General features: G+C 38.3%; 1 protein-coding gene across 4 annotated transcripts in view; it reads left to right on the forward strand.

Annotated features, from left to right (window-relative positions):
• The first annotated feature begins 6,575 nt into the window (after positions 1 to 6,575).
• ZNHIT6 (zinc finger HIT-type containing 6) overlaps positions 6,576 to 14,393 on the forward strand; it is a 116,516-nt gene continuing 108,698 nt past the window's right edge. For all 4 annotated transcript variants that reach the window (XR_009213696.1, XR_009213695.1, XR_009213697.1 and 1 more), the window contains exons 1-5: positions 6,576 to 7,366; positions 8,488 to 8,553; positions 8,640 to 8,746; positions 8,832 to 8,917; positions 12,727 to 12,830. Coding sequence is in view for 1 of the 4 variants with exons in the window: in XM_032155465.2 (XP_032011356.1) it covers positions 6,714 to 7,366; positions 8,488 to 8,553; positions 8,640 to 8,746; positions 8,832 to 8,917; positions 12,727 to 12,830 (1,016 nt within the window). In the remaining 3 variants the exon portion in view is untranslated. The remainder of the gene's footprint in view (positions 7,367 to 8,487; positions 8,554 to 8,639; positions 8,747 to 8,831; positions 8,918 to 12,726; positions 12,831 to 14,393) is intronic.

Raw genomic sequence — 14,393 nt, forward strand, 5'->3', positions numbered from 1 at the left:
TTATATTGTCTATTTTTTCCTTTTAGTTTCCAGTCACTTGATTTTGTCTTCTGGTGTATTTAATAATTTTTTTGTTAAATGTAAGATATGTACAAAAAATCGCAGAAACTCTGAATGACAATAACTCCTTCCCAAGAGGATTTAATTTCCTTTTGGCAGGCAGTTGGATGCAATCAGTGATTGAGATAGTTCAGGACTGGACTTTAGGCCTTCAGAGAGCTGCCCTATTTCTAGTTTTATGGAGTAGCCCTTCAGGTGTCTCAACTGAATGCCTTGGGTGGTTACAAAGATCTTGTCCTCCCTTGTTGCCCCTGAACACCGAGTTTCATTTTCACCTTTTCTCCACTTCCCCACCTCACTAGTCTTGAAAACTTCCAAAAGCTCTTGGATACTGTTTTTATGTCCAGCAATTTCTCCCAGGGAAAAAGTGCTGGAGAAGGTCCAGTTTACCTCAGTGTACTTCCTTCTTCATTACTAATCCTCTAGCCCTGGCTGCTTTGGATGATCATTGATGCTGTCAAACATTTATTTTTTATATTTATTCAGATTTTATCATTGTTCTTAGCAGCATGTTTGCTCTGGTATGAGCAGTTCCATCATAACTCCTTATCTATAAAAAGGGAGAATAATTCCTGCTATTTATTCCATTTTTTAGTGGTTGCTGTAGGGATTACAATAGTTCTAATTTAGTACAATCTATTTAGAGCTCATACTGCATTACTTCAAAAAAATAGCATACTTGAACCTTGTATACTTGGAATAGTATGCTTCTACTTAATCCCTTCATCCTTGGGCTATTGTTGTCATATATAGTACATCCATATATGTTATGAATCCAACAATATGAGGTTATAGTCTTTGCTTTAAACATTTATATATTTTTGAATTATGAGAAGGAAATTTAAAATATATGAATATATTTTTTCTGTAGGCCCAAGTTACCATCTGGTGTCATTCCCCTTCATCTGAAGAATTTCCCTTATCATTTCTTATAATGTAGATCAGTTGATGATTAATTTTCTCTGTTTTTGTCTTTATTTCACTTTTCTTTTTTTTTCTTTTTTTTTTTTTGATAAGGTCTCACTCTGTCACCCAGGCTGGACTGCAGTGTCACCTCTCGGCTCACTGCAGCCTCCGTTTCCAGAGTTCAAGTGATTCTCCAGCCTCAGCCTCCCGAGTAGCTGCGACTACAGGCACAAGCTACCAATGCCTGGCTATTTTTTGTAGAGATGGGATTTCACAACGTTGCCCAGGCTGGTCTCAAGCTCCTGAGCTGAAAGTAATCCTCCCTCCTCGGCATCCCTAAGTGCTGGGATTATAGGTGTGAGCCACCACACCCAGCCCTCACCTTTATTTTTGAAAGATATTTTCTCTAGGTGTAGAATTCTTGGCTGCATTTTTTTTTTCAGTATTTTGGATATATCAGTCCAATGTCTTCTGGCCTCCAATGTTTGTTATTATAATTTAGTCATTATTTGTTCTCCATTTGTAATATGTCATTTTTCTCTTGCTTCTTTCAAGATACCTTTTTATCTTTCTTTGGCTTTCAGCAATTTATCTATGAATACTTCTGTGCTTATATTTATCCTACTTGGAGCTTGTTGAGCTCAGGTCTAAAATGCTCTATATCATCTCAGTGCAACATTTTTCATGTATAATGTCTTATATTATATTGATTCTCACACAGTAACAGCACAAATATTCAAATCACAACACTTATATACATAGAGTGAGGTAACCATCAGTCAAAAGTAAAATCTTTAAATTCACAAATTACACTGTAAACGTATTTTCCCATTGACAAAACAGTTTGGCTCATTAAAGGCTAAAAGGTAGAACAAGTTAATTTAAAAATTCTGTCAAATATTCTTTATATACAGGCAGTGTTGCCATGAAGCTAATGAATGTAAGCTTTAAATCCCTGAAATGGCCTTCAAAATGTGTTCACAGGGGCCTCTATGTTTGTAAAGTTTACAAAAGTACAATAATTTTTGGTTCTTTTTAACATAGAAGAGCATAAATTGAATGAGTTTCAGGCTTCGCAAAACCTAGATCTTCCCCTGCTTTTCACCTTGAATGAAACACAAATGTAGTTCTTTTCATGGGAAGCAAAAAGGAGTTTTTTGCATGCTTGATGATTTTGTAATAAAGAGGAGGATCGCTTCTGGGGGCACAGAAACAACCTGAGCAGTAGAAACATGGTGTTTGGCAGGAGGCACTTTGGCAGGTCTCATGTCCTGACCAAAATATAAGAGTTTGGCCCTCCTACGCAAGACTGGCAGGTTTTATAGTTTCAAAAATAAGTGTAAGCTAAGCCTTCAATGTATGTCCTGTTGGGTGTAACTTTTTCCTCATTATCTACATATTAATTGGCTATGTGAGCTATGATGAAGTTGTTGTCACCGAAGCCTGGGTACACAGTTACGCAATCTGTGTGCTTTGGATTCAGAGTCCTAGCATTGTTTAAAGCCAAGTTAGAAAAATGATACCTCTTTGGAGAAGAGCAACTGATGGGGAATCTAAGCTGTCATCTTGGCTGTGCCTAGCAGTAGAATTTTAGAACTGCACACAAGTACAAAAAAATAATCTCAGTAACAATCCATTAAAAATAATTGCATTTTATTAGGTATCTAGTTCAGAACAAATTTACAGTTGAAATGCATGAAAAGTTTCACTTCTTTTTTTTTTTGAGATAGAGTCTGGCTCTGTCACCCAGGCTGGAGTGCAGTGGTGCGATCTCAGCTCACTGTAACCTCCACCTCCCGGGTTCAAGCAATTCTCCTGCCTCAGTCTCCTGATTAGCTGGGATTACAGACACCTGACGCAGCACCCAGCTAATTTTTGTATTTTTAGCAGAGACGGGTTTTCACCACATTGGCCAGGCTGGTCTCAAACTCCTGAGCTCAGGTGATCTGCCCACCTCTCCTCCCCAAAGTGCTGGGATTACAGGCGTAAGCCACAGCGCCCAGCCAGTTTTTCACTTCTTGAAGCAAATAGTTGAAACCCAGTTTCATGAAAAGGGCATTCCTCATGAAAAGGGCATTCCTCATGAAGGCATAAGGATCTTCCTCAACTACTAGGAAATAAAAACTTTATTTAAACTTTATTGATATAACATTTAATTTTTTCACTTGAGCATTTTCAGTGTATGAAAGAGGTTCTCATTTAACTACTAATGCAAATTCCAAGATACTATGTAAAACATTCACAGTTAAAATAATTTTTGTTCCCAAATGTTTTCCACATAATTCAATATACTCCAAAAAATACTGTATATTTTTTTCAAGTCTTTATACAATGAAAAAACAACTTTGTAGAAATCTTTAAATTAGTAGACATTAGCAAGTTTTTGGTTTGATAGTTGGAAGCGAGAGATTAAAACAATCGGAATTTCTTTAGCTTGGTTTTTATAGCCAAATATTATTCTGGCTGGTAAAACTTGCTCCTTTTAGGCCTTGTGTTAAAGAGAAATAATAATAATAAATCGAAATTTTTTAAAAAAATTCTAAAATCTTTTTAGAAATAAATTTCACATACGTCTCTGCAGCAAATACTATGCCTTCTGTATCAGGTCCTGAATTTCTGTAGTAGTAATTACCCAATTATTGGATCCTCCTAGAAGAACATCAGTTATGAGTGAACCACCTAAATGTATGATGTATTTGTTTGATCCGAATAATACTTTGCCAGTATTCAATCCAGGCAATTCTTTGGAAACAGTTATTTGTGTGGTCATAATAGGTCCATCCAAATCACGGTATAAGTCACTATCCCCTGTTAAGAATAATCATACCCAGAACCAATCTGTGGTTTCTTCCCTCACCACTTACTTCTGTGCCCCAACCTTAGAACCCAAGCTCAGGAAATGAATCTGGCTCTTTATCACCTGCAGGATGAAGAACTGCAAGCTTCTCTGGAAGGCCTACAAAGCCTTGGTGACCTGATTTTTGATCACCTGTCAACATTTTCTCTTTCTTATCAAAGTCAGCACTCTCCCACCATATTTAAGTATCTGTCCTCGTCTGTTCTCTGTTGCTATAACAAAATACCACAGACTCAGTAACTTTTAAAGAGAAGAAATTTATTTCTCACAGTTCTGGAGGCTGGAAAGTCCAGAGCATGGTGCAAGTGTCTAGTGAGGGTTATCCCACGCCAGAAGGTGAAAGCAATGATACAAGAGGCAACCTGGGCTGGATTTGTTTTACAAAAACTCAGTCACATGAAAACTAACCCACTTTCACGCTAAGATTAATCCATTCATGATTGCTCTACCCTCTTAAACCAATCACCTCTTATTAGGCCCCTCCTCTCACTTGGGTTGGGGATTAAGTTTCCAACATATGGACTTTTGGGGTACACATTCAAACCACAAGACTCTCTGATGTGCCCTGAACATATTCTACTTTCTCATTCCCATCTGGAAAGCTCTCCTGCCCTGTCCTTCTGGCCAACTCCCATTCATTCTTCAAGCTCCTCAGAAAAACTTTCCTAACTTTCCCCACACAGGAATGCATGCTACTTACACTTAAGATCACATTCTATATTCTAATTACTTGCTTCAGTGTTTCATTTTTGCTATTTTCATGTTTATCTCCCTTCACTGAACTGTGAGCTCCTTGTAGGCAAATGGTAGATTTTAATACATATAATCACACAGCACAGCACAGTGTGTGATGCATAATAGGTGCTCAAGTCCTTCATGTTTTTACATTTTATTGTTGTGTATCAGACACTGTACTCTGAGTTGTTGAGAAAAAATGCAGGGTCCCTGTGAGCTTACTGTCTGGAGGAGAAACTGATGTTAATCAAGTGATAATATAAGTTACATAATTAGAACTTGAAATAAGTTCTCTAAACACACACACACACACACAACCATGATCTAGGTTGAGCACAGGGGAGGAGGAGAGGTCAAAAATACTTCCCTAAGGAAGTAGTGCTTGACTTGTCATCTGAAGAACGAGTAATTAAGAGATAAAACTGGAGAGAAGATATAGGCCAGAATGTGAGGGATCTTCACAAGACCATAATAAAGATTTAGTTCTTTATCTTAAAAGGAAAAATTAGGCATTGAACGTTTTTAAGGACATGACTGACATTATCAGACTCATTTGTAACAATGTTCACACGTACTTTGGAGAATTAATTGAAAAGAAAAATGATTATTGACTAAGTTAACATATTAATAAGTTAACTAATATGCTAGTTCTTGACTATGTTAATCTCATCTAATTGAAATTTGAATTTTAATACACTTCTGTTATAACGCTGTCTAACTGAAATATAATATGAGCTACATATGTAACTTCAAATATTTTAATAGCCACATTAAAAAACATAAGAGTTCAGGCACAGTGGCTCAGGCCACCCAGCACTTTGGGAGGCTGAGGCAGGCAGATCACTTGAGGCCAGGAGTTTGAGACCAGCCTGGCCAATGTGGTGAAAACCTGTCTCTGCTAAAAAATACAAAAATTAGCCAGGTGCTGTGGCAGGTGTCTGTAATCCCAGCTACTCAGGAGACTGAGGCAGGAGAATTGCTTGAACCCGGGAGGTGGAGGTTGCAGTGAGCTGAGATCGCACCACTGCACTCCAGCCTGGGTGACAGAGCCAGCCTGGCTGTTACTTAGAAAGAATGGAAAGAAAAACTAATGCCCTCTTTCCTACTTGAAACCCATCAGGATTCCCAGTTATACATTGAGTTTGTGTCTGTCACTGACAGTTGATTCCCATGCATGATCTCATATAATCTTCGCAATGACACTGGGAGATTTATATTAATAATACCATGTTCCCTAGTTTATAGCTTCAAGAAACTAAAGCTTGCAAAGGCGTAACATCAGGTGTGTCCTCCTTTTTCATACAAGATTGGATTTAATGGTTAACACAGATTAGGGTGGGTTTTCCCATTTCCAGAGTGTAAGGGTTTCGCTTCTCTCCCTCTGCAGGTCTCCTCCACTCTTTACACCCAGTAGGGCGTGGAGGGTGGCCTAGGGTGTGGCCCAAGAAGCTTCCTTAAGGGAAGGGGGTGGTGGAAACCAGACGGTTTGAAACCCATCAGGATTCCCAGTTATATATCAAGTATGTGTCCGTCACTGCTAGTTGATTCCCATGCATGATCTCATATAATCTTCACAATGACACTGGGAGATTTATATTAATAATACCATGGTCCCTTGTTTATAGCTTTAAGAAACTAAAGCTTGGAAAGGCCTAACATCAGGTGTGTCCTCTATTTTCATACAAGATTGGATTTAATGGTTAACACAGATTAGGGTGGGTTTTCCCTTTTCCAGAGTGTAAGGGTTTCGCTTCTCTCCCTCTGCGGGTCTCCTCCACTCTTTACACCCAGTAGGGCGTGGAGGGTGGCCTAGGGTGTGGCCCAGGAGGCTTCCCTAAGGGAAGGGGGTGGTGGAAACCAGGCGGGAGACGAGAATCGCAGTGGGCAAGTCACGCAGTTACGCTTGTTGGCCCAGAGAATCCGGCAGGGCCTCCGCGGAGCCGTAAAGAGCTCTACAAGTCGTGAAGGGGCGAGGCGCAAAAGCGTAGCTTTACGGCTATTCGAGCAGTCGCGTCAACCAGGCTCTTCTGGGCTTGTGGCTGCTTGGCTCCACACGTGGGCCGCCGTAGGCGTTCCGACCGGTAATTCCTCTTACTGGTGTGCAGCAGCCACATTGAAGGATAGAGTGGCAGCAGAGGCCAAGGATCGTGAGTTGATGGAGTTTGCTGCTGAAAATGAAGGGAAGTCTTGGGGAGGTCTCCACAGCGTAGCTGAGGGGGTGCGGCCAAGTCCAGAGCCTGGCAGGGAGGGAGTAAGGGACTTAGCAGGGGCGAAGGAGTTCGGCGGCGGAGAGGAGGGGAAAGGGCTGACAGGGATGAAGGAGATAGATGGAGAGGAAGGAAGCGGACAAAGGCCAGAGGAAATACCGATGGACTTAACGGTAGTGAAGCAGGAAATTATAGACTGGCCAGGTGCAGAAGGCAGGTTGTCTGGCCGGTGGGTAAAACAGGAGGTGGAGGATAGGCCTGAGGTGAAGGATGAGAACGCAGGCGTATTGGAGGCGAAGCAGGAGGCAGATAGTAGTTTAGTGGTAAAAGAAGCGAAGGTGGGTGACCCAGAGGTAAAGGAAGAGAAGGTAACGGACGAGGTAATGGACTGGTCAGAAGTGAAGGAAGAGAAGGATAACTTGGAGATAAAACAGGAGGAGAAGTTTGTTGGTCAATGCATAAAAGAGGAAGTGATGCATGGAGAGGGTGTAAAAGAAGAGAAGGATTTCCTGAAGAAAGAAATCGTGGATGATACAAAGGTGAAAGAAGAGCCTCCGATAAATCACCCGGTGGGCTGCAAGCGGAAACTGGCCATGTCAAGGTAGGGCATGGGGAATTCCATTTAGGGGAATAAAGCTGTGGAGTCCTCATGTCTAGAGTGAAGGAAACCACACTATCAGGAGAAGGTGGAATAATGAAAAATGAGCACAAGTTTGGGTTTCTGGAGTCAGACGGCGTTCGTGGGGGTGGGTTGGGAAGTGGAGGGTGTTGTAGATGACAACACAACAAATTCAGTGAAAATATATGAAATTGGTAGTGTCCAATGGGTAATGGTCAAGTTAGGAAAGTGAAAATTCTGGGACCAAAAGATCAGTTGGAACTGGATCTGGCTTGACTTAATATGCTCTTTACTTGGTATTCGTTTGAGAGAGAATAGAAATGAGAAAGTCTAATAAAACCAACAAAGACAAAGTAGATTAAGTTAAAATTAGGCAAAAATACACTTGACCTCAATTATCAAGCTTCTTCATGAGTGCTGTGAATATTTATTGCTTTTGATTTAATTTCCTTACTGTGTGGATTATGTGACAAAGGAAATAAGAGTAGTCAGATTCTTGGGAATATTCCCGTCTAGAACACAGTGGGCGAAATAGAAGTAACTGTAGTTTGGTTGTCAGTATCCCAGGAGCATAGACGAGCAGTTGAGGACAAATGATGGGTTACATGGCATTTCTAGATTATTTCGATGCTCGTTCTAGATTAGGTGTGGAGTTCAGGAAAAGATGCTACTACTACTCTCTAAATTTCACTTGGCCTTATATTCTTTTTCTGGTGTGTGCTTTAAAAATACCTAAACATAGCTCATGAATTGGACTTCTGGATACACACATATACAATCACTACCACATTTCCGGGAATCACAAGTTAAAATATCAGTGAATAATCTCATTCCCTGATTATAGTAGAAAAAGAAGTCAAAAGCGAGATGGGTTTTAAAAATTTTAATACATTTTCCTGAGTTACATATCACTAACAACATTGGAAATGTAGTTGTTTTGGGAAGGTTTCATAGAGAAGAATTTTCAAATGATGTTCAACAACTATCAAATATTTTATCAGAGTTACTTGTCACTGAGTTTATAAATTGATTGGGACATTCTAAGTTTATAAATAAATAAAATTAATATTTGATAATTTAATGTTATATGTGGGCTTTTGTAGGTGTGAAACTTGTGGTACAGAAGAAGCAAAGTACAGATGTCCACGTTGTATGCGATATTCCTGCAGGTATACATGTAACTTCCTACCTTTTAACCTGTATCTGTACCTTTCTTACCCTAAAATATAAAAGTACTTCCCCTTTGTCTTTTCAGTTTGCCCTGTGTAAAGAAACACAAAGCAGAACTGACATGTAATGGAGTTCGAGATAAAACTGCATACGTTTCAATACAACAGTTTACTGAAATGAATCTCCTAAGTGGTAAGCCACTTTATGCATAGCAAATTGAGGCTTCCTGGCCATTGGTGTATGTCATTTGTTTATTCTTCTGTTTTGAAATTTTTAGATTATCGATTTTTGGAAGATGTGGCAAGAACAGCGGACCATATTTCTAGAGATGCTTTTTTGAAAAGACCAATAAGCAATAAACATGTAAGATTTTTTTCCTAATTTCTTCCAGTTAGAAGTCCTTCAAATCAATTAGATTCTTTTTTTTTTTTATTTTTTAACTTACCAAATATATTAAGTGGCTACCATGATATAGAGCTATTCTGATTACTTAAGGATATGGCTGTGACCCAAACAAAGTCCATCCCCTCGTAGAGTTGTATTTAGTGGGAGATATAGGAGATGAGTAGAGGAACAAATGTAACTTCAGATAGAGTTAAGTTCATATAGAAAATAAAGAAGGCTCAAGAGATTAAAGAGAGAATGAAAATGGTCTTTGTTGGGGAGAGATTGTCAGGGTACTGTTTTCGATACAGTGGTCAGGAGAAGCTTCTCTAAGAGATGATATGTAAGCAGTGATCTGAGTGCTGAGAAAGAGGCTGTCATGTGAACATTTGGAGGCAGATTATTCCAGGTAGGGACAAAAGTAAAAGGAAAGACCTGAGTCGGAAACAAGGATGTTTGGTTTGAGGAATTAAAAGATTGGCAAGGTAACTGAAGCATAGTGAGTGAGGAGGAGAGTATTGAAAATGAAGTTAGAGAAACTGGTGAGGAGTTGGGTGCAGTGGCTCATGCCTGTAATCCAAACACTTCGGGAGGCTGAGGCCAGAGTATTACTTGAGCTCAGGAGTTCAAGACCAGCCTGGGCAACATGGTGAAAACCCGTCTCTATAAAAAAATACAAAAATTAGCCAGGCGTGGTGCCGTGCCCCTGTAGTCCCAGCAACTTGAGAAGCTGAGGCGGGAGGATCACCTGAGCCCAGGAAGGTCAAGGCTGCAGTGAGCCATGATTGGGCCACTACACTCCAGCCTGGACAACAGAGTGAGACTCTATCTCAAAAGAAAAAAGAAAAGAAACTGGTGAGGGTTTCTAATTCTAAGTGCAAATGGAAACCATGGAAGGGTTTTGAACATAAATTTGCCTTTTGAAAAACCACTCTTGCTGCTTTGTGGACTTTAGGGGGGCAAGAATGGAAGATTGGAAGCAGGGAGACCGATTATGCAGCTCTTCCCATGATCCTTGTGAGATAATAGTGGCTTGGGTATACTGTTGGAATTATTGGGAAAGGATTAGATTCTGATTTTGAAGGAAGAGCTGACAAGACCTGCTATTCTAATACACTTAATTTTCATACTCTTGCATTCCTTTTTTAATTCCTTAAATACTATGCAAAATTAAAGCTTACGTATTTGGAATATTTGTCAACTGGTGTTGTAGAAATTCGTTTATGTTGTGATTAAATCGTATCCTGGAATTGTGTTCATTTTAGTATTGGAGTTGCAGAATTTTAATACCTTTTAAACACCTTATTTTATTGGTATTATTGGTGCAGACATAATTACATTACACATATCTGAAAGAAAATTATTCATATAGCAACTCTTATTTTTCCTCAAACTTAATTAGGCATAATTAAAATTCTACTTAAAGATAAATTACTTTACAATTTTTTTAAATTGTGAAATATAGCATGTATATTTTCTAAAAATCACAAAATGGAAATACACAGTATAATGAATAATTATAAAATGAATATTCATGTAACTACCACCCCAGTCTAGAATTAGAACATTACTGGCTTCCCAGAAGTTCCATGCCACCCTTTTATGCCCTTCTCTGGTCTTTTCTCATTTCTTAATTTTTTTTTCTATCTTAGGACTATACCACAATTTGTTTATGCATTTTGGTTTTTTATGGATTTTGGATTTTCTGTAAGAATAAAAAACAGTTTAGAAACAATGGCACTACTTCTATCTATGAATTATAGTATGTGTGTGAACATGTGTTTCTAGGGTTTATACCTGGGAATAGAATTGCTTTGTTGTGTGGTATGCATATCTTCCATTTGCCTAGATGTTACCAAAACATTTTCCAAAGTGATTATACTAGTTTACACTCTCACCAATAGTGTATGAATGTACCTATTGTCATATTCTCGCCAATACTTAGTTTGGTAAGACTTTAAAAATTTTTGTCATTCTGTTGGCTGTGTAATTTTATTGTGGTTTTAAATGTGCAGTTCTTTAATTCCTGATGAGATGGAACCACCTTTCAAATACTTTATCGGCCATTTGGATTTCCTCTTTTATGCAGTGCCTGTTCAAGTCTTTTGCTCATCTTTTCATTGGTCAGCTTTATTTTTCTTACTGGTTTGTGAGAATTCTTGGTATTTCTTGGATGCTAGTGCAAGTTGGTTGTATGTTATAAATACCTTCTTCTAGTCTCTGTCTTGTCTTTTCGTTTTATAGTGTCTTGTGGTGAATGGATGTTCTTAGTTTTAATGTAGTCAAATTTATCATTTGTTTCCTTTATAGTTAGTAGGTTTATATGTTTATAAAGAAATCCATCTCTACCTGGAAATTAGGAAGTTATTCTTTTATAGTTAATTGCCTAAAAGCTTTATACTGTTGTGTTTTACACTTATGTCTTTAACTGGAATTGATTTTTGGTATCATGTACAGAGGAGTTCCCATTTAATTTTTCATATGGATAATCCACTTTTCCCAGCACCATTTATTGGAAAGTTCATCCTTTCCCTACTGCTCTGTAGGACCACCTTTGTCATAAATCAGCATCCCTATATGCTTGGGTCATTTTGTGGCCTTGTCTTTTCCATTCTGTTGGCCTACTGGTATATCCTGCACCAATACTATGCTCTCTGAATTATTGTCGTTTTTTACTGAAACTTGTTATCTGATTAAGTCCTCCCACTTCCTTTTTTCTAGAGTATGGCTAAATAATTGCAAATCAAAGCAAGGGATGGCCCATAGCCATAACTGCTAATGGATTTTTTTTCTTTTTTCCTCTGTTTCAGTGTAACCATACAAGTTTCCTAGCTTGCTGTAAAAGTAGAGATTGTTTCTGGTTTACCCTTATCCTGAAGGTATATTAGAAGGGTTGGTCACTGCTATTATAATTATTTATAATTATCACTACCATTACTGAAACCAAAGTCCTCTAAATTATAAAATTACATGTAATTTCTTAAAACAGTTTCCTACTTAGCCAGTGATAGCTGATTCATCTTTTCCCTTGGCTTATGACTTGATTCTGACTGTTTACATCGCAAATTCTAGATCCCTATTCACTTAACAAAAAACTGGCATTTATATTTTGCCTTTTCTTTGAGTGATCTTTCTTCTTCCTTGACTTAATAAAAATCTGGTATTACTTCCTTTGTAACTCTGGAATTGCCCAGTTTAGCTTAATCAACCCAGGTGGTCAATGTAATAACACATGTCAGAGCCAGAATGTTCTCATATCCCATTTTGTGCTTCCCACAACAGTGGTTACTTTAAGCTAGGCCTTGTACTAGGCAATGCCATGGCTCTTCCCTTGAGTGAGCTGTCTAGTAATAAAATCAGTGATATATATACAGCTAACTGGTAAAACCATCGGTAAAAGAAATCAAGAATTGTGTAGGTAGCCCCTGTGATTGCCAAATGACCTGTGTTTTTGTTTGTTTTAATCTCCATTAAATTCTTCTTTGGCTCATAGAACATATGGTTAAAAACACAAGCTCTGGAATTAGACAGACCAGGGTTTGAATACAGGTTCTATCTCTCTGGGATAGCTGTATGATGTTGGGATCTCACTAATTTTTATTGCTAAAATGGAGATGATAATACCTATTCTCATAGTATCATTGTGAAGATTACATGAGATTACTGCTTAGAGCTGTTGTAACACTTGAGTTCTCAGTAAATCTTAACTATTATTGAACATTGTTTTACTCACTTTTTAAATTTAAGGAATTTAAAAATTAATTTGTCTGTTTGGTTTTTATTGTTAGATGTACTTTATAAAAAATCGTGCCCGGAGGCAAGGTATTAACTTGAAACTTCTACCCAATGGATTCACCAAAAGGAAGGAGAATTCAACCTTTTTTGATAAGAAGTAAGTTTCTAACTTTTTAGTATATCAGGTGTTCTGATTTGATCAGGATCATTCTTTAAGGTTTGGTTGCTATAGAGCATTGCTACCCCAAGTGTGGTTCTATAAACTGTTTGTTATTGGTCCATGACAAGATAACTGTAGTAACAAGATAACTGTACATGACATACATGTCATGTAACTCTAATAAAAATTTGGGTTTGCAGTGTGTGTGTGTGTGTGTGTGTGTGTGTGTGTCTTCCTATCATTTGCGAAGCTTCTCAAACATTAATGTGCGTACCAGTCACCTAGGCATCTTGTTAAGTATGCTTGTTGTGATTTTTCAGTAGGCCTGGGTTGGAGTTTGATATTGGGCATTTCTAACAAGCTCCTCAGTGATGCTGATTGTTTGAGAAACATATTTTGAGTAGCAGCGCCCTGGAACACTCTCATAGATTAGAAATTAACTGTTTCTTTGAGACCTAAGGTACCAAGAAAGTATTTCAGGGGCTTCCAGGACAAAACGAGTAAAAACAGGACCCCTGTACTATTTTAATCAAGGCAGCTCTGCTTTTATTTTCTTTCTCCACTGGGTTTCCAAATAAGATTTCATTTAAAAGCTGTCAATGGAGAAGAAGGGGACTTTGAACTCTTGAGTACAGATAATATAACAGATTAGTTTGCTGCTGTCTGAAAATGTTGGGTTGAAAAGGCCCCAAGAGTACAGAGGAGAACAGGATCCCAAAGTACTTTAAGTAGCCAACTAAATTATCAGATAATACCTTTCAGAAGTCAAGATTTTGGATTTAGAATTTTTAAAAACTTGAGGGAGTCCCTCCCTTTTCAGCCTCTTAGTAACTGTGGGGCCTTGAACAAATCACCTTCCTTTCTCTTGGCCTCAGTTGTATGATGTGGGGAGTTGACCCAGGTAAACTCTATGGTGCCTTTCCAGTTGTACTCTTCCAAAAATTGAAAAGACAAAGCCATCAGAATTATCATTATTCTAGTAAAACTTCGGTCTTTTCAAAGCTGTTAACATAATTAGAAGATGACGTTTTCTATTTATTTTGTATGTTATAAGATATAAATATTTGTAAAAATGGTTTTTCGTTTTTCCTGGTTGTCATCCAAAAGTAAAGTAATGCTGAAGCAGGTGGATCCCTTGAGGCCAGGAGTTTGAGACCAGCCTGGGCAACATGGTGAAACCCTGTCTCTACTAAAAATACAAAAATTAGCCAGGTGCAGTGGCACCCACCTGTGGTCTCAGCTACTCAGGAGGCTGAAGTGGGAGCATCACTTGAGCACAGGAGGCGGAGGTTGCAGTGAGCCAAGATTGCACCACTGCACTCCAGTCTGGGTGACAGAATGAGACCCTGTCTCAAAAAAAAAGTAATGTCTTGAATTTATCAAATGTGAGATGATTCTTTTGTGCGTTTTGAAACTGACATATTTAGAAATTGACATAATTTGAAGTTTATGGTAACTGGTTAGAAGTTTATGGTAACTGGTTAGTGCTTTCTCAAATACAAAATGTGTTCCTGTTTTGTGAAAGAAACTATTCAGAATGATTGTAATCAGAGATTGGTT

The sequence above is a fragment of the Hylobates moloch genome, unplaced genomic scaffold (genome assembly GCF_009828535.3).
Source record: "Hylobates moloch isolate HMO894 unplaced genomic scaffold, HMol_V3 SCAFFOLD_5, whole genome shotgun sequence".
In the NCBI taxonomy this organism is placed as follows: Eukaryota; Metazoa; Chordata; class Mammalia; order Primates; family Hylobatidae; genus Hylobates; species Hylobates moloch.